Source organism: Felis catus, chromosome E3, assembly GCF_018350175.1.
Source record: "Felis catus isolate Fca126 chromosome E3, F.catus_Fca126_mat1.0, whole genome shotgun sequence".
In the NCBI taxonomy this organism is placed as follows: domain Eukaryota; kingdom Metazoa; phylum Chordata; class Mammalia; order Carnivora; family Felidae; genus Felis; species Felis catus.
Genome location: NC_058383.1, coordinates 39,344,972 through 39,363,521, shown reverse-complemented (window position 1 = coordinate 39,363,521; position 18,550 = coordinate 39,344,972). Strand labels below are relative to the sequence as shown.

The following is an 18,550-nucleotide window of genomic DNA, read 5'->3' as shown; positions in this document are numbered from 1 at the left end:
GCTGTGAGTGGGGATAGTCCTTGGGGTGACAGGCCACCCGGGAATGCTGTTTTGCTGGGGCACCAGCGGCCAGTGGGAGGGAGGCTGGGGAGGAGCCACAGAAGGGCTCCTGTCAGCTCCAGGATGTGGCCCTCTTGGTGACTTCTCTTTCCTGCCGGGAGCAAGCTAGACCCCCGTTCTCCCCAACACACGTCCCCAAGAAGTGAGCCAGGCAGCTCTGTTTTCTGCTGTTTATTGACAGCTGACAGTAGCTCCCTGCCCGGAACCCCCCTCCCCACTTGCTGGAGCCCCAGCCTGGGCCGCCCGTTGAAGAGAGGCCAGGCACACCCACCTGGGGAAGTATCAGGGCATGACAGCTGGAAAGGGCCCACACGCTCAAATGCCGCCTTGGCTGACCCCTTCCATCCGCCCGCCTCGCAACCGCTGGTTTTCGGCGTTTTTAAATTCTTTTTTTTTTTTTTTTTTTTTTTTTAAGAAACGTCAAAGTTGTGCCCAACACACGTGGATCAGCAAACACAATAGAGGAGGCCAGTCAGTACTTTTTGGAAAGGGGAGAGAGAGGAGAAGAGAGAGAGGGCAAGAACGACCACACGACACAGCCTTGGACCATGAGCAGAAGCGTCCATGGGAACTCAGATGGGGGAGGGCAGGCTGTCTGTACGGGGCCAGCGAGGAGCCCTGAGGAGGGAGGGTCAGGCACACCCTGACACACGCCACACGCAGCCTGGCATGCACGCCCTGCACCCACCGAGGTCACCCAGCTGACGTGCCCACGCTGCACGCACGGCTCCCCCGGAGCCCAGGCGCGCCTCACACCGGCACCCTGGGAGAGCAGGGAGCCCCTCCCCACCGGCTCCACGGTGTGGAGGACACAGCCCAGCAGCGAGCAAGGCACATCCTTCGAGTTCTTCAGACGCAGAGAAGTTAGGAGAGCGAGGGGAGGCCCTAGCGGAGCACGGACCCTCCCGGACCCCAGCCTCCTGTTTGTGCTACTGGGCCAGGTGTCCTAGACGGAGGGAGGGAAGGATGGACAGACAGACAGCCAGGGCCTCTAACAGCTTTTGTCTTGAGCTAGACTTCAGTGTCCTTACAGTTGGTAAATGGTTTTCTATAGAATCGATAATATTTTTTCTTTCTTTAAATATATATTTGTTAAAGTTATACCTTTTTGTTTCTCTGGGGAAATCTGCCTCAGCTCATTCCCAATAAATTAATACTCTCGATAGCTTATATTCTGGGGGGTACAGTGGGGCAGGGGGCGTGATCCCAGCCCCAGTCCCTTGTGCTGCGCTGGAGCGGCTGGCAGAAGTCCCCAATGGGCAGTTCTGTGCTGGGCATAGGCCTGTGCTCTGCCACAGATCGGGGAGGGGGCCAAAGCGGCCGTCCGCCTCCCACTGCCTCCCAGGGCAGACCCGGCCTGGCCTCAGGGCAGGGGGCCAGGGGCTGCCCTTCCTCGCCCGCAGCAGGCAGAGCCCGGCGCGGGTGGGCGGGTGTGGCCCAGCAGTTATTGCACAGGGAGCAGCAGACGGGGACGGGCACCCGCCGGGCAGCAGCATTTACTTAGAGCCCTCGGGTCCCCTGGCCAGGCAGTCCTCCAGGCCGGCCGTCCGGCCTGGGCCCAGGGGGCAGGAGTTGTGCTTGTGCAGGGGATGGGCAGCACGGGCCCGCCCCTGCCCGCCTGGCCCCCGTCGGCCCTCCGCCCTGCCCGCTCGCGCTGCGCCCAGAGGTGCCCACCCTGAGGTAAAGGTCAGTGTGCGGGCCGGGGGCCCCGGGCGGCGCGGGCGGGCCCGACGTGAGCAGCCGCGTCACTCCAGCATGGCGTCCAGCTGGTCGGCCAGGTCGTCGAACATGCTGCCGATGTCGTCCAGTATGCTGCCGGTGCTCTTCTCCTCCGCGGACGAGGGGCTGGGGGCGGGCGCGGCGTGAGCTGGCGGCGCGGGCGCGCGACACCCTGCCCGGGCCCCGCCCCTGTCCCTCACGACCCGCCCCGCCTCCACCGATCCGCAAGATTCGACCCCCGGCTCCGCAGCCCCGCACGACCCGCCCCTGCCTCCGCTCCTCAGCCCTACTCGACCCCGCCCCCGCCGCCCCGGGCCCCGCCCCGCAGCCCCTCCCCGCCCCGCCCCTCCCTCGACTCGAGCTGGAGCGCCGCAGCCTCGGAGCGCGCGCGGACCCCGCCCCGCACCTACCGCGCGCCCTGCGCGTCCTCCTGCCGGATCTTCTCCTCTACGGCTTGCAGCGCGGCAGCCAGGCACGCGCTCGTCTCCTCCAGCTTCTGCCGGGCGCTGTCTCCCGGCGAGGCGCCGTCGGGCGCGGCGGGGGGCCCGGCGGTGGCGGTGGTGGTGGCGGCGGCGGCGGCGGCGGCGGCGGCGCGCGGTGGCTTGGCGGGCACGTGCAGCGCGGACGCGCCGGGGGACGGGGGCTTGGCGGGGCTGGCGCTCAGCGAGGGCGGCGTGCTGGCCGGCTTAGCGAGGGCGGCGGGTGGCTGGCGAGCCGGCGAGGGCGCGGGCGACGGGCTGGCACTGCCCGACTGCAGCCCCGCCGCGGCCTTGGCCGGCTTGGGCGCCGTGGGCGGCGGCGGCGGCTTGGGAGACACGGGCGGCGGCGTGCCGTGGGCGCGCTTCACCTCTGCGGGGAGGAGGAGATTGGCACAGGGGGCGGGAGAGCCCTGCCGCAGCGCTCCGCCTCGCCCTCGAGAACAGCGCTGCGGACCCCGCTGCCCCTCGGAGCCCCGGCTCCCTGCAGCCGCCAGGGGGCGCGTTTCCCTATGCGTATCTGCTCGGGTCACCGGCTTCCAGACCCTTCTCTGTCCGCACACTACCCCCTCCATCCCCCTTCAGGTGTGGCCTGCTGCAGACACTGGCCCTTGGGTTGCTTGAATACCACGGGGCCTTCGCATGTCTGATCCTTCTGCTTGGAAGCCTGCCCCCTCTCTCTAGTGCTGGGGCGACTTTCAAGCTTGGTCACTCTCAAGCCTCCCAGAGTCCTCCGTGACCCGGCATCGTGCACCTGTCTTCCCTCCAACAGGTGCTGTTATCCATGGGTTTCTGTGCCTCATCCACTGAGCAAGGTGACGAACATCCACCCTCCTCCCAATTTGGGGTCGGCAGTGTTGTCCAATGGGTGGGTGGATGACAGGGTCTGAGGTCTGAGCACAAGGGTCTTCACCTTGTGCTTCCCACCCCATTCCACCTGGCCTTCCTCAAGTTCAAGAGGAAAACCCCTCAGACCATGGAGTGGGGAGGTGGGGGGGGGGCTTCCCCAGCTGGCTCCCTTCACCTACCTGGGCTGCCAGGACCTGGCAGCGGCACCTTCTTGGAGGCAGGTGTGGGTGAGCCCTGGATCTTGGGAACAGGCTGAGCCAGCATGGGCTTGGGAGAGACAGGCGGCTTGGCTGGCTTCCGGGAATCCGTGTCAGGCGGGGGCAGCGGGGGAAGATGCATCAGGTCAGAGGGCGGGGGTTCTGCAGGTGGGGGCGGCGGGGGCAGCTCCGGGGGCCCAGTCTGCTCAGAGGTCGGCCTGCGGCGCACGGTGCCCGTGCCATTCTGGTACACAGACAGTGGCGGCGGCGGCTCAGGACCTGCTTCCCGCTCCTTGGCCTTGGGCCGGCGCTTGACCGTGTCAGACTCCGTCAGGATGAACTTGACGCTCTCCTGCTGGCTCTGCTTGGCTCGGATGCGCCTCTTGAGCGTGGCACTGGCCTCCACTCTGGCCAGGGGCGGGCCCTCCCCACTCGCCTCTCCCTTGGCTGGACCTCGAGACCGCTGCCGGGCGCTCCCATCCTCCACAAAGTGGCCGTGGTCTGCAGGCCCCCCTGACTCCCCAGGCGCCCTGCGGGCGGTGGCCAGGAGTCCCGTGACAGGCCCGCTGAGGGTGCGGCGCCTGTTCACCACCTCGCCGTCAGGCCCAATGGCTTCCTTGTGCTTCACCGAGGCCAGCACCGTGGCCACCCGGCCTGGCTCCGGGCTGGCGGGGCGGGGCGTGGGGTGGCCCTCGGGGGGCCTGCGGGCTGCTCGGCCCCCACCCCCAATGGATGACAGCTCTAGCATGGCTGCGATGCTCTTCACGCTGCCAGCGCTGCCTGTGTCCACGCTGCCAGCCAGGTCGCTGGCCCGCCGGCGCTGTGCCCGGACCCCCAGCCGGCCATCCTCGGTCCCAGCCCCTTCCGTCTCAGCATCTGGTGCCGACTCATCTGCCAAGTTGGCGCTGGCCATGGCTGAGCTGGAGCGCTTGGGCGGGGGCGGGGGCGGCCCCTTCTTTCGGGGCCGCACCGCAAAGGACTGGCTGCGGTTGACGTTCTTGTCGGTTCCGGCGGGCGCTCGCACCGAGTGGCTACGGCCCACGCGCCGCTGGACGGTGGCGTAGGGCCCCGCGGCGGCTGGCACCAGCAGCTCGTCCCGCTCTGGCTCGCTGTCGGATGCCGCATAGCGATTCAGGCTGTGGGCACGCTTCTTGGGCCGCCCTGGCTCCGCGTCAGCCTCCGGAGGCAGGCACAGTGTGGGCACGGGCGGGGGGGCGGCCGCGGGCACGGGCCCGGGCCCGGGCCCGGGAGCGGCCGGCCCTGCGTCGCTCTCCACGGGCTGGGGCAGCACGTAGGCAAAGCCGCGGTGTGTGGGTGACTGAGGCAGCGAACGGGGTGACATGGGTCGTTCTGTTGGTGGCAGCAGCTGCGGGGTGGGCTTCACCTTGGCTGTGGCTGGGGCTGGACCATGAGGCCCCCCCAGGGCTTGAGGGGAGCCCGGCTGGGCTTTCGTGGGCGTTTGGGGAGGTGTGAAGTGGCTGGCACCTGGCGGAAGGACCTGCCGCGGCTTGCCAGGCACCGGAGGCACGCTGGCCCGCTTGACGCTGTGGCCGTGGCGGCTGGGCCGGGTCTCCTTGGGTGGGGTGCCAGGGGCTGGCCCTTCGTCCAGCAGGTACTCCTGGCTTCGTGACATGGGGCTGCCGGGCCCAGGGGGCCCGTCCCCCAGCAGCTCCTGAGAGCTGCTCATGTGCCGCGCCTGTCCACCCAGGCTGGGCTCCTGCCGCACGGAGGCCCTCGGCGTCGGGGGCAGGTGGTTGGAGGGCTTCTCGGCAGTGGTGGCGGTGGCGGCGGCGGCGGCGGCGCCCCCCTCGGCCGGGCCAGTCATCGCAGCCTGCAGCTCACCACTGAGCTCGCTGTCCTGGAAGGTGGTCATCTTGGGAGACTGGCAGTCAGCCGGGGCAGGCTCGGGCGGGGGAGGTGACTCGATGGCCATCACCTCGAGCGACTGCGGGGCCTTCCGGCGCAGGGGTCCCCCCTCGAACTTGGCGTACTCTGCCTTCTGCAGCTCCGCCAGTTTCCTCACTGCCAGCATCAGCTTCTTCTGGTGGCCTGGGTAGGGCATGGGCAGGTCAGGCCAGGGAGGGCGGCAGGGACCAGAAGGCGGAGGAGCCCGGGGCCGGGGGCCTCACCCAGCTTGGTGATGCCGATCTCCTGTAGGTCTTCCCAGGTGATGTCGGTAATGAAGTCGATGTTCTCATAGCCGTTGTCCACCAGCACTTTGTAGTACTGGGCCAGGCCGATCATGGACAGCCACACAGCCAGGTTCGCCTGTGGAGCAGGGGACACGGAGGGCAGCCCGAGCTAGCTGTCCACACCCTGCTCGCTACTCCGAGCTTTCGGGGGTGGGGGCACCGGGCCAGCCTGGCACAGACAGACAGAAGGACGGATAGACAGGCCAGAGGTGTCAGCTTCAGAGACAGCGCGACCTCAGTAGGAGCCCAAGGCCAGCAGCACACACGCGTGTGCGAGCACACGCACACACACACACACGGGTGACCCTATCCTCGGGACACCGTTTGGGGGGGAGGCAAGAACGAGCTTCCTCACCTGCCAAGGCAGCCGTGGGGACGGCACCCCGGGGGACACGCCTTGCACGTCATAGACACGGACACGCGGCACCACCGACCGGACACGTGTACGCACACGGTGCATCCCAGCCATACGCGGGCACCGACACTCTCCACGTCACACGCACGCCCTCTCGCCACTTCCACACCCTCACTGGGCACACGTCACGCACGCGTGGAACTACCCGTGATGCTCTTTACCCAGAAGCACGTGGTGGCTCCCTGAACCACGTCCACCTGTGCACACTCCCAGCTGGATGTCACTCGCCCACCAACACGCGGCACACTTGGTTACCCCTGGGTGCACAGAGCAAAGCAGGCCCGCGGGATGGGGACCTGTTCGTTGGGAGCACCCCCGAGCCGCCGACGGAGCACGCTGAGCATGAACCCGCCAGTCGCCGACCCACAGCCCTAGGGGCTCCGGGTGGCCACGGGATCTCTCCTCAAGCCCAGCCCGAGGCTCAGAGAGGCAGCGTAGATTCCACAGGCCTGGGGCCCGCCTTGCGCAGGCCCAGAACCTGTCACACCACGGGTTGACGGTTAGCCACGGCACGAACCGTGGTCTGTGTGGGCGTCCGCCATCCACACAGCCAGCGCGTGCGGTGCGATGTGTGGGTGTGTGCACGCAGTCGTCAGCGGGCGCCTTGGCTATATTTGGTGCACGCGTGCTGTCTGTACACACGAAGCAGGCGGACACCCTCCCCGCGCACGTGTCTGGGTGCACACGCATCCGTCAGCACGGGGGCCTCTAGCGTCTGGGTGGGTATGCGGTGGGCAGTGCTGCGGGGTGCCAGGCGGGTGCCCGGGTGGCTGCCCGGGTGTGGAGGGATCTTTGCGGGAGCGCGTACTGGAGAGGGGCACCCTCCCGGCTTCAGGCTCCCCTTGCCCTGACGAACCCCAGAGGCTGTCACCCCTGCCCCCAGAAGGCTGGCTCCAGCACCCGTGACAGATAAACAGAGGCCATCCTCTTTTCTCTCTCTGGAGCCCCGGAGGGCGGGTGAGGGCTGTAGCCAGGGAGGCAGTCTGTCTGTCTGTCTGACCATCCTGGGCACAGCCGCTGGGGTGCAGGGAGCCTTACGGGTTTGTGCTCAGGCAGCCAGTCGGGAATGCTCAAGCCGCTGATCTCTGCGGTGATCTTCTTCCGGTGGCCTGGCTTGGTGACCCCGATGGCCGTGAGGTCCTAGGTAGAGGAGAGGCCCGTTAGCAGCAGGCTGGGGGCAGGGGGGGCCATGTCGGTCGTGACCGGCGGCCAGCCTTTGGGCAGCCCACCTCCGGGGTCATGCGGCTGATGGTGGGCAGGTCGTAGCCAGCACTGATGAAATTGGGGGCATAGAGTTGCAGCTGGAACGTGGCGAGCCACTGGCCGACGGCCTCGGCGCTCTGGAAGACACAAGGCACCCGCTGCAGGCTCGCTCGCCTGCCCGCCCACCGGGCGTGCGTGCACCCCGGCCGCTGCGCTGTCTCCTTCTCTGCTCAGCCGAAGGCCTCAGCCGCTCGGTCTGCCGTCCGCCGGTCCCCCTGTGGCCGGGCCTGGGGCGGCCTGGCACCGGTGCCGCTCCTCACTGTGTGCTCCCCGACGCCGCCGTCGCGAGCTCCGTCAGCGTCCTGGTCTCCTCCCGTGGTCTCCACCAGAAGAGTCCAGCTGCTGTCCGTGTCATGGGCTTCCCTGACCATCCCCCCGTTCCTGCACCAGGGACACCCTGTGGTGCAGCCCCGTGTAAGGGGCTCGGGACCGGGGCCTCGGGTGGGGCGCCTCAGCACAGCCCCCACACTCCCTGGCGGGTGGGCTCCGTCCAGGGGCGTGGGGGAGGAAACAGCCAGCCGCTCACACCTTCTCAGCACATGGGGCCCTGCTCACCCCCCCGCCACACACACACACACACACACACACACACACACACACACACACCTGGTCTCGCCTCACACCCGCAGCCTTCTACACGCACACACACAAGCACACGTGCCCGGCTCACCATCGCCACCCACACGCAGGCACGTCCCCTGCTCACCTCACACCCACGTCTCACTGCCAGGACGCGCTAGCTGACACACATGACCCACGCGATAGATAACAGCTACACACACAGACTGACAGACGGACAGAAGTACGGGCCTGGCCTGTCAAGGGCCCCCCGCCACGCCGTGGCCAGACCACGCAGGCTGCCCGGGAGCCCCTCCCTGCTGCCAGCCCCGGCCCTGTACCTTGCCCTCCGAGGCTGGCTCCAGCTTCCTGGGTGGCTGCTCCCCATACACCTGCCCTGCGTGGGCCGCTGGGAGCTGGGACCGGGCTGCACCTGGAGACAAGAGGGCGTGGTGGGGCCGGGGCCCCCCGGGGGGCCACCTCCTCGCCAGGCCGGCAGTGCCGCGTCCTTGCTCTTACCTGTGGAGCCCTCTGGAGGCTTGGCGGGGCCGTCCCCAGGGCTGGACTCAGAGACCGACTTCTGCGACAGGACCGTCGCCAGGAGCTGCAACCCAGACGGGATGGCTGGCCAGCGCCGCTCTGCACCCAGGCGACCCCGGCCCTGCCCCCAGACCACCTACCTTGACCCCTTCGGAGCCCGCATGCAGGGTGTGGCCCCCACTGCTTCGTCCACCAGCCACGCTGCCCAGGCTGCCGCTGCGGTCCCCACCTGCCAACACGAGGGAGCACCCTCCGTGGGTGCCGGCCCGGCTGCTGCCTGGGAAGCTCCGTTGCCCTGCTCACCGGGGGGCCCCCCCACGTACCTGCAAAAGGCTTCCTCAGCACCCAGATCTCCTCGGGGGGCGCAGAGGGCCCCGGTGAGCTGCCTGCCTGGGACGGGCTTGGTTCAGTACCTGCCCGAGAACCTGTGGACCAGGAACAGCCTCCTGGAATCTCAGACCAGCCGGGTCCGGGGGCCTGACATGGAGAGGGGGGTGTCCCTGGCCTGTCTGGCCCTAGCTGTCTCCAAGGAGCTGAGAGAACCTCAGAAGACCCCCTCCCCACCCTATACATTTGAGAGCAGGAGAATGGGGCAAGAGGGCCCAGGCCAGGCAGTCCTGCCAGTGGCCCTGTGGTCCTGGGTGGGGAGAGCAGAGGGTGTACCTCCTCTCTGCCAGGGGAGCAGGGGGGGGGAAGAGGGCCCCAAAAGCCTAGATGACACTGGGCAGGCTGGCCACGCCTCCTAACTGCCCCCCCCACACACACACGCCGTACCCTCACCCCACCTGTCAATGTCCTCATCCTCTCTAGGAGGTAACCCTCTCAGTGGTCCCCGTCTGAAAACAATCCATGCCCGGTGGATTCGCCCCCCAACCTTCTCAGTCACTCGGCACCAGCCATGCTATGCTGGCCTCCTTTGGGACCCTTATGCTCTCCTCTGCCTCAGTGCCTTTGCATATGTGAGCCCTGCTGTCAGGATGCTGTGCCTGGGGCCAGCCCCTCCCATTTCTCAGGGGCTTCTCTGAGCACCCTAAGAAGCAGGTCTCCGTCCACGTTCCCTATGGCATTAGTTGTCACGTCTGTTCGTGTATTTACGCCACTGGCCCCTGCTCCCCTCCCTTCCCAGAGGTGAGCTCCTCGAGAGCAAGAATGACGTCCATCATTCTTGGACGTCTGGGTCACCGTCTATTCCTAGTGGCTGGTGCACAATGTCTATTAAATAAATGAAGGAAAAGGTGTGGGGGTGCTGATGAGAGCCAGCACGACCCCACTCTGGATTCCACACCTAGAAGTGGCCCTGCCACCCAACACACGTGCACCGGCTTCCTTCGGGCCCCCAAGCCCAGGCCTGGGTGGGACTTGCCTGCTCGCTTCACGATGGCCTCGCCCAGGGACGACGGGAAGTAGCCCACCCGGTCGTTGCCCGTCCGGTTGTCATGGATACAACCCTTCCACCGGCCATCCGGATGCTGCTCTAGGACCTGCCAGATGAGGCGGGGGGTGGGGGGGGCATGCTCAGGGGGACACCCCACAGGCCCAGTGGGCAGGTGGCCCCCAGACCACCCAACTGCTGCACAAGGTGTTATGGGCGTTACGTCTGGGGTCCCGCCCACCCTTGCCCGCGCAGCCCCGGGCCACCCTTACTGTGATGATGTCCCCAGCTTTCACATTGAGGCTGGTCAGGTCGTAATTGTTGCAGTAATCCTTGGTCGCCCGGACCTGCAGGGCCGCCGAGGCCTCTGGGGACACAGGAGACAGACCCCCCCCCACAGTCCTTCGAGCTGGCCTGACCCAGCCCTGCCCTCCCCATTATCCCCAACCCCCCCCCAACCCCGCCCTGGTCCCACCTCGAAGCAGTTGTTTGATCTCCTTGCTGGCTTGGGATGTGGTGAACTGGTGCACGATGTCCAGGGCCGTCTGGCTGTAGGTGTTCCTCACGTGGGCATTAATCCCATTCTGTATGTGCCAGAGGGTGAGGCCCGTCAGGAGCCCCCATGCCCCCACCTGCCCCAGCTCCCCCGGCCCCCTGACTCACATCCAGCAGCAGCCGGACCACTTCTGTCTTCCCGCAGAGTGCGGCCTCATGCAGGGCCGTGCCAGACTTGGTCTGGCGGTTTATGTCGATGCCGGCTTGGAGGAGGAGTCTAGAAGGAGGGTGGGCGGGTGGGAGCGGGCAGTGCCTCGTGGCAGGAGCTCCGTCCCATCCCCCCATGGGGCCCCAGGTCCCAGGCCCTGAGGGTGAGCCAGCCCTGCCCTGCCTCCCGGGCAACAGGGGGTCTGACAGTGACCAAGCACTGGTGCAAGTGCTGGCCTCGTGCTAACCCGTACGGCGGGGTCTCGGAGAAGTCAAGTGTCTCCACGAGGTCGCCCAGCAAGTGTCAGGGCCACAGCCTGGGCTTGGGGCTGAAGAAGCCACCCCCCAGGCCCCTCCAGTGCATCCTTTACGTGGGCGGCCGGAGGCATCCTTTGCACGCGGAGGCCTGATGGCATCCCCGCGGCTCCCTGGCTGCTCCTGTCACTAAACCGGGAGCAGGAAGCCCACGGCCGGGTCTCCCTCCCCCCAGCCGCACTCGGCCATACCTGATGATGTCAATGTGGCCGTTCTTGGCTGCCAGGTGCAGGGGGCTGGTGCCGTTGGGGTCGGTCGTATCCCCCGGCCGGGGCTCCAGCAAGGCCGCGCACATGTTGCTATTTAGAAGCAGCTGGACCACCTTGAGGAGGGGTCAGAGAAGGGGGGCCCGCACATGGGGCGGGAGGCTGCAGGCGTGTCTCCCCTCCCCCACCCCAGGAGGGAAGACAGAGCAGATGGAGTCCCACCCAGCTCTCTGGGGACACTTACCCCGACGCGGCCGAACTCACAAGCCAGGTCCAGGGGCGTCTTCCCCGAGTTGTCCACCATGCATGGATTGGACTGGTGCTGTAGCAGCATTTCGGACTGTGGGGCCGCAGGGCGCAGTCAGACTCGAGGGCGGCCGCTGGGCTGGCACCGCCCATGCCAGGGCCCTCCCCACCCCCACCCTGAGGCGTCCCTTACCACATCATAGTGACCGTGCTGGGCCGCCAGGTGCAGAGGGATGTGGCCCTCGTCAGACGGGATGTTCACCGCCGAGCCCGCCTTCAGCACCAGCTTCATGGGCTCCTTCCGGCCCTGCCAGGCCGCATAGTGCAGCGGCCGCATGCCTAGGAGTGGGCAGGGGGCCCGTTGGGAGCTAGCCCTTGACCCTGGACCCAACCCAGGCCCGCAGGATACTGATCCCATGGAATCCCGCTTCCACCCAGATGGAGACTCCGGACTGACACCTCAATCATGGGACCATTCAGGTCTCTAGAGACACCACCCCTGACCTTGACCCCCTGATCTGGCTCCGAGGTCCCTATCAGGCCTTGCCTTTGTTGTCCTTGATGTCCACAGCAGCCTGGGCCTCCAGCAGCAGGGTGATCAATTCTGTGTTGCCGTTCAGGGCCGCGTGGTGCAGGGCCGAGAAGCTGCAGCGGGCGACAGGCATGAAAAGGCAAGGACCCGGGCACCCCGGCCTTCCGCAGGAGCCCCCCTGGAACCCCTTGCCAGCCGGGCATCTCCCTGGCTGAGAACTCACCCATCTGGGTCCTGGAAGTTGACATTGATCTTCTTGGTAGAGCCCAGGAGCTCTAGGGATGGGAAAGGGACAGTGAGGGGGGCTCTGCCCAGCCCCTCCAGGCAGCCCAAGAGCAGGCAGAGGGTGCTGGCTAGCTCTCTGGCAGGCTCAGAGCCAAAGCTATCTTTAGTCTTTAGCCAGAAAACATTTCATCTCTGTCCCCTGCACTCAGCTCCAGGTACCAGCTGTTGGACTGAACTAAGGTGTTGGTAAGTTCACAGAGCCAAAGGCTCCAAGCCTGTCCCCCCCGGGGGAAGGAAGCCAGAGCTGTGCACCCACACAGGCACACACATGTGCACATGTACCCCCTCCCTTGGGACGCTGGCTAAGCACCTGCCGATGGCGGGAGGGAGAGAGCCGGCACAATCTGTTTCTCCAAAGGACCCAGATGGGGCCGGGGGTGGCCTGGGAAGGCTGGAACACCCGGAAATGGGGGTATCTCTGGGGGAAGATCTGCATTTTCAGGGTGCAGCCTCCCCCCATTCCCAGCCCTGGGCCTGCCCGTGTGGTTGAGTCCCACCCGGCAAGGCAGGAAGGGGAGGCAGGCTGGCGGCCTGGTGCCCCTGAGTGACGACACAAGCATGGCCACCACATCTACAAGGGCCCACTTGGGCACTGGGATCAGTCTGCCTGAAGCCCGAGGGGCCCAAGCCCTCCCTTTGGGTCCCTAGTCTCCTCCCAAACCGCCCCCCCCCACCCAGGTCCTGGCCTCCACCAGCTGACTGTCAGAGGAGGGGAGCCCACCGAAACCCTCCCTGTGGGCTCGGTTCCAGCCGGACTCAGGCCAAGCCCCTGCCTGTCTGGGCCATGGTTACATAACCCATTTGTGGGTCAGTCGCTCTGTGAGGGAGGGGCTGGCAGGACAGAAGCCCCTTTGTCCAGGCCCAGGACAGGGATGGAGGCAGGGGCCCCCAAGAGCAGGAACCCAAGGGAGTTGAGTCACAGAGGGGCTGCTCCAGGGGCTGCTTGGTGACCCACAGCAGCCCCCACTGCCCCAGCTTTGGCTCTCAGCCGCAGGATGCATGGTGTGAGGCCTCAAGGGCCCACAGAGCCTACGAAGTCAGTAGGGCTCAAATTCAGAGTCTCACTGGGCCCTTACTAGCCCTATAGCCCTGGCCTTGAGCTCAAAGGGGGCTAATGGGGCCAGCCTCATGGGCTTAAGTGTGCGTCCACCCTTAAAGCATGAAGGGTCTGGCAGAGAGTCGCCTCCATAAGTGGCAATTACTAGTTTTAGCTCTGTGGGAATCCCACCCCCAACCTCTCCAGCGAGGGGTTTCTCCTGCACAGAGTAGAGCAGAGCAGAGGCTCCTGGGAAAGAGGCGTCTCCGCTGCCCCACTCCCGCCCTGCTCACACACTTTGGGGCACTGATGTCCATCTAAGGTGGCAGCAAAGCCACCCTCCCCTCAGTGGTCCAGGCCAAAACCTTGGAGTCAGCCCTGAGCGCCCGATAGTGTCTCCATCAGCAAGTCCTGTTTGGCTCCACCTTCAAGACGACCTCCGAATACACTCGGGGCCCTATTATTCTCCCCACGGTCACTGTCACCACCCTGACCAGGCCGGCATCTCTCAAAGGATCGCTGCCATCACCTCTCCACTGGCATCCCCACTTGTACCCTGCCCCTCAGTCTTTCCTCTGTACCACTGAGGTCAGGGGGACCCTGTTAGAACATGTCACATCCCATCGCTCCTCTCCTGAAACCCTCCAACAGCTCCTGTGTCACTGGGGGCAAAGACCAATGCTGGCCAATGGCTCACAGGACACGGCCCTCCTGCTTCGCTTTGACTTTCTCATCAGCCCTCTTCCAGCCACACAAGCCTCAGTGATGGCGCTACAGCACACTGGCGGCCCCTGCCACAGGGCCTTTGCACACACTGTGTATATGGTGGAGGGGGGCTGCTTTTCCCCCATTTATCCCCATGACTCTCTCCCTTATGTCATTCAGGACTTTATCCAAATGTCACCTGTTTGGAGAAGCCCCACCGGGCTCCCCATCTAGAACGGCAACCCCCTTCCTGTCCCTATCTGTTGTGTTTCTCTCTCTGGCCCCTATCAATACTGCCTAATGATTGTTGTCTGTCTCCATCACTAAACAACACGATCCAGAAGGATGGGGTTTTTATTGTCCTCAATGCCATATCCTTGGTGGCAGAAACAGTGCGGGGCCCATATGAGATGCTAGGTAAATTGGTGCCGGAACAGATACCCTGGATCCCCAACATTGCTGTCCCGTAGCACCTGCCCCCTGGGGGCCATGCTCAGGATGTTCTCTTCTAGAACACTCTGCCCAGCTCTGATGTTTGCTCCCCCTTCTCGTTAATTCCAAGGTAGCCAGGTCTCCCCACCCCTCTCACCTGGCCACACCTGCAGGCATTGAAATTTTAGAGGGGCTGGAGGTCAAGGCCCCAGAAGTAGCATAGACACCAGTGGGGAAGGGCAGTCCCCATCAGGAAGACCACTCCTTACACGAGGGGGGGATCCCGCTGAGGTCCCGTCACCCCCTCCTCGCTGCAGGTCTCCTCAGAGGGGAAAGTAGCTGGAATTGGTGGAGGGGAGCCCGAGATCTTGGAGCACCCCCAATTCCTGTGGTGGGCCCCGGGCTCACAGGGAAGTCACACAACCGAAGCCTGCCTGGGGTTGGGGAGGCGCAGTTCAGAGACAGGCGCTCTGTGTGACGCTGGAGCAGGCACGGCTGGAGGGGCCTGAGAGGCAGGGGAGAAGGGGGCAGGTGGGGACCCAGAGGTCCCCTTTCTCTGGTCCACAAGGGCCCAAGTCCTGCAGCCTCCACGTGGCCGATTACATAAACTTCATCCCCAACCTGCCCCATGTCTTGGGCTCTCCCAGCTCTTGTCACCCAGTCCTCTCACCACTTTCCTGGGACCGTCCCTGCCCTTGAGGTGGGCCCCAGACTCCAAACTGCAGAGGCCCAGGCAGGGGGTGGGGGTGGGGTCTCAGCCCCTCTCGCACGCTGCCCTTGTGGCCTCCCTCCACCCCTGCCCAGATGCTCCTCCAACCACAGAAGCCACTTGTCTGCCAGCCCCACAGAGCCACATCTGTCCCCTCTAGGGATGCAGTCCTGGCCTCTGACGCCAGCACAGGGCAAGGCGCTCTGTCACCTCCCCAGGTCAGGCAGGGCCAGGTGGTCTCCCCCCTGCCCCCACCCCAGGCAGAGAGCTCTGGCCGGATACCGCAAGGAAAGTATTAGTGGGCCAAGGTGAGACGAAACAGGCATGTTGGTCTGTAGCGTGCGGTGAATTCGGGGAAGGGGAGGTGGGGCCAGAAGAAAGGGCACAAGGCCAGCCCCACCCTGGCATTCTCCCTCCAGAGCACCATCTCCTTCCCCTCAAGGACAGCCGCTGAGGGTCCCGGTGCCTGAGCGTGTGAGAGGAGGCTTGCTTGGAGGCAGACCCTGGGGCAACACTCAGGGCTTGGGGTGGAGGGAAGGTACCAGAAGTGGGTGGAGGTCACAGAAACAACTATCCAGGGAAGACCTCTGGAGTCCGGGGGTCCGAGAGAGCACCGCTGGATGCCCCCCACCCCATGGCCCAAACTCCAGCCTGTACTTTGCTGAATCAAAATACATCTTACTCCAAAGCAGGCCAGCGTTGCCATGACAACCGAGCTAATTCATGGAGGGATTTCTCTGTCTGATTTATTACGCCCGCCCCTGTGAGTCAGAGAGCCCAGATACGGGGCCCAGGGCAGGTGTCTCTCCCAGAAAGCAGACCATGCAGGGACAAATGCGAAGATCCAGGTACAAGTCCCCAAACCTTCCCTGGACGGCCCAATCTGATGCCCCCGCTTCCCCTGAAGCCCGTCTGGGGCTGCCTAAGGAGACAGTCACAGCACTTCCCGAGCACGTATGAAGTACCTGTTCTTCGTGCGTGCTCTTCTGTGAGGCAGGGACCAAAACCGCCCCCATCCTACAGACGAGGAGACTGAGGACTGGAGAGCCGGAGTCCTCGGTTCCCAAGGGCGCGTGACCACTAGGTGGAAACCTTTACCTTGTCTTCCCTCCCTTTCAATCCCTCCTTTCAATCCCTCCACCTGCTTTCAAGGCTCGGCTAAGGCTGCCTCGGTCTAGAAGCCCTCCCCTTCTGAGCCCTGAGGTCGTGAAGCTGACCCCAACTAGCAGACCGTCCCTGGGCCTGGAGAGCACAAGACAGAGCCAGACTGTATATATGTGCCCTGGGTTACCTACAGTCCCTGGGGGGGGGGGGGGGCGGGCGGGGGGAGAGTGAGGCACCCAGACCGCACGTGCCACCCTGCAGAGTCCTGCCCGCGCCCGCACAGGTGCCCTGACACACTGACATGGCCATACGTGCGCAGCCGCACACCCAGCTGGTCCACACACCCATCCATCCATCTCCGGTGGCCCCTGGGGAGGCTCTGGGCTGAGCTGGGATGAGTGCTGGGATCAGGACTCCAAGCTCCCAACCTTTCCCAGGGGCCCTCACAGCGCAAGCTCAGGATGGCCACTGGGAGCCCCCTCCCCCCACTGCCCAGCCCCTTTCCCAGCAGGGAAGCCAGAGAGGACCAGGGTCTGCGGCAGGGTCTGCACCTGCCTGGAGCACAGGCTTGCCCTGGGCTGGGCGACCTTGGGCCTCTGCTCCCGCATGAGTAAATGGCCCCCAGCCGGCCATGCCTGGGCAGCCACACCCCCAGCATGGTCCTGCCCCCCATTCCCTGCAAAGCGTGTTATTAAACATGGGGCGGGGAGGGGGTCTGACAGGGACTGTCAGTCCTGTGGTGGCCCCTCACCGCCAGGGCCCCCTCCCTCCCTCCACGGTGGGGAAGCGGGGCGGGGGGGGGGGGGGTGGCATCTGCCTCGCCCTTTGACGGCCCAGCAAAGCCCTCCAGCTGTCAGCCCGTAGCCCGGGAAGGGAGGGGGACGCCTGCGGCCAGGTGCCGGCTGGTTGGGGGGGGCTGGGGGACGGGCCGGAGGCGGGGGTGCGGACCGAGGGTCTGGGCGCCGCTGGCCCCGCCCCGCCCCCGGGGACCCGACAGCATCCCCCGCGCCGGGAGGGGTGGGGGGCCGGCGCCCGAGGTGGCCCCCGCCCGCCCGCGCCCCCCGCACTCACTGGCCTTCCCGGGCCGCGGCCTCTGCAGCAGCCTCTGCGCGGTCCCCACGTCCTCCGCCTTCACCGCCTGCACCAGCTCCTGCTCCTTCCCCATGGCGCGGCCGGGCCGCAGCGACGCGGCTGCGCTCCGTGCGCTCGGCGCGGCTCAGAGGCGGCGGCGGCGGCCCCGCGGCCCCGGCCGCATCCTCCTGCCTCCCCCGCCGCCTCCTCCGCCGCCCGCGCCCGGCGCGGTCCTCGGGCTCGGGCTCGGGCTCGGGCTCGGGCTCGGGCTCGGGCTCGGGCTCGGGCTCCCGGCGCCGAGGGGCGGGGAGCGCGTCACGGGCGGGGGGCGGCCCAGGGCGGGGGCGCGGCACCTGGCGCCGCCTCCCGGACGCCTGGGTCCCCCTCCTGCGGCCGCTGACCTCCGTCCGCCCGCGCCGGCCGCGCGCCCGGCTCCTTGGCTCCGCCCCTACATCGGGCCCCGTGCTCCCGAGACGCCCCCTCCCCACGTGCGGGCCGCGCCGGCCGCGCCGGCCTCTGCGGACAGCCCGCGGCCCCAGGCGACCGCCAGGGGCTGGGGACGGCAGCCGCCGGGGGTGGGGGGGCGGTGCTGGACACTGAGCCCCGACACGGCGGCGGCGCGAGGCTGAGCCCGAGAGAGGTTTCCAGAGGCTGCGGGACCCACGGGGCGGGGGGAGGGACTCGGAGGCAGTGGGCGGGCGGGGACCCGGGCGCCGAGAGACCCGGGCACGGGCGGCACGGGCGGCACGGGAGCCGGCCTGCCAGAGGCTGTCAGACATTTCTGGCCCGTGGTTCCCGTGGGAGGTGTCGAGGGATTGTGAAGAGGAATCTCCCAATAATGAATTCGGTGTCAGGGAACCCGCACCCCCACCCCCAACTGCCGTTTCTTCCCCTGCAGCCTCCTGCTCTTTCCACAAACAATGCAGGGCAACAGCTCCCTGCCCACCAGCCTCAGTCTGAACCCCAACCCCAGGGCAGCCCTCCAGCACCAAGTGCGGTGCAGCCTCCCACACCTGCCACCAATGGGGGCTCAACCCCCATCCCCAGCACCGATGGGGTCACAGTCTTGCCCAGCACCCATCTGATCTCCCACCAAGTGTGTTTACTCTCCAGCCTCGGGCCACAGACTGTGGCAACTCCCGGGCTGGACAGTCTTGCTTAACAGACACTGACCACTCCCCACGGCCTCGTGCTCCCCAGCCAGTGCTCACACACAGAGGTCTCACCCTTCTGACCTCCTGGGCCTCCAGCGCTCACCTTGTCACAGACAGGTGGGGTAGGGTCGGGAGTCCCGGCCCAGGCTCACTGCTCTCATTTGCAGAGAGGGGCAGATCACCACCCCCCACCCCTGCAGGGCAAGGCTGTCAGGAGCTTTTGGAGGGGCCTGCGCATACGATGACCGGATACCCCGCTTCCTACAGCTAGACCATCAAGCAGGTCCAGGTGGAGGGTGGCTGGGTTGGGGGTGGGGAAGCAGCTGGCAGTAGGATCCCCCGATCCAGGCAGCTGATCCCTCCCCACCATGGGGTCTTCCTTGGACTTTAGGGAGTGAGCCCTAAGTCTCTC

The 18,550-nt window shown here is 66.2% G+C and overlaps 1 protein-coding gene across 4 annotated transcripts; it reads right to left on the bottom strand.

Annotated features, from left to right (window-relative positions):
* Nucleotides 1–216: 216 nt before the first annotated feature.
* Nucleotides 217–17,153, bottom strand: CASKIN1 (CASK interacting protein 1). Of its 4 annotated transcripts, none has more exons than XM_011290707.4 (20): nt 16,985–17,152; nt 11,866–11,917; nt 11,658–11,755; nt 11,304–11,449; nt 11,109–11,204; nt 10,850–10,980; nt 10,305–10,413; nt 10,117–10,225; nt 9,914–10,008; nt 9,633–9,750; nt 8,593–8,694; nt 8,410–8,498; nt 8,249–8,333; nt 8,071–8,162; nt 7,138–7,248; nt 6,947–7,048; nt 5,431–5,569; nt 3,284–5,350; nt 2,190–2,628; nt 217–1,905 (listed from the first exon to the last, which is right to left on the bottom strand). In XM_011290707.4, exons 1-20 carry the CDS (start codon nt 17,076–17,078, stop codon nt 1,806–1,808), a joined length of 4,374 nt encoding a protein of 1,457 aa, XP_011289009.3. In that variant the 5' UTR covers nt 17,079–17,152; the 3' UTR covers nt 217–1,805. The 4 variants fall into 4 exon arrangements, with proteins under 4 accessions (XP_011289009.3, XP_044903330.1, XP_044903332.1 ...); XM_045047395.1 differs by lacking the exon at nt 16,985–17,152 and adding an exon at nt 12,238–12,503; XM_045047397.1 differs by lacking the exons at nt 6,947–7,048; nt 7,138–7,248 and having other exon boundaries at nt 16,985–17,153.
* Between the last annotated feature and the right edge of the window lie 1,397 nt (nt 17,154–18,550).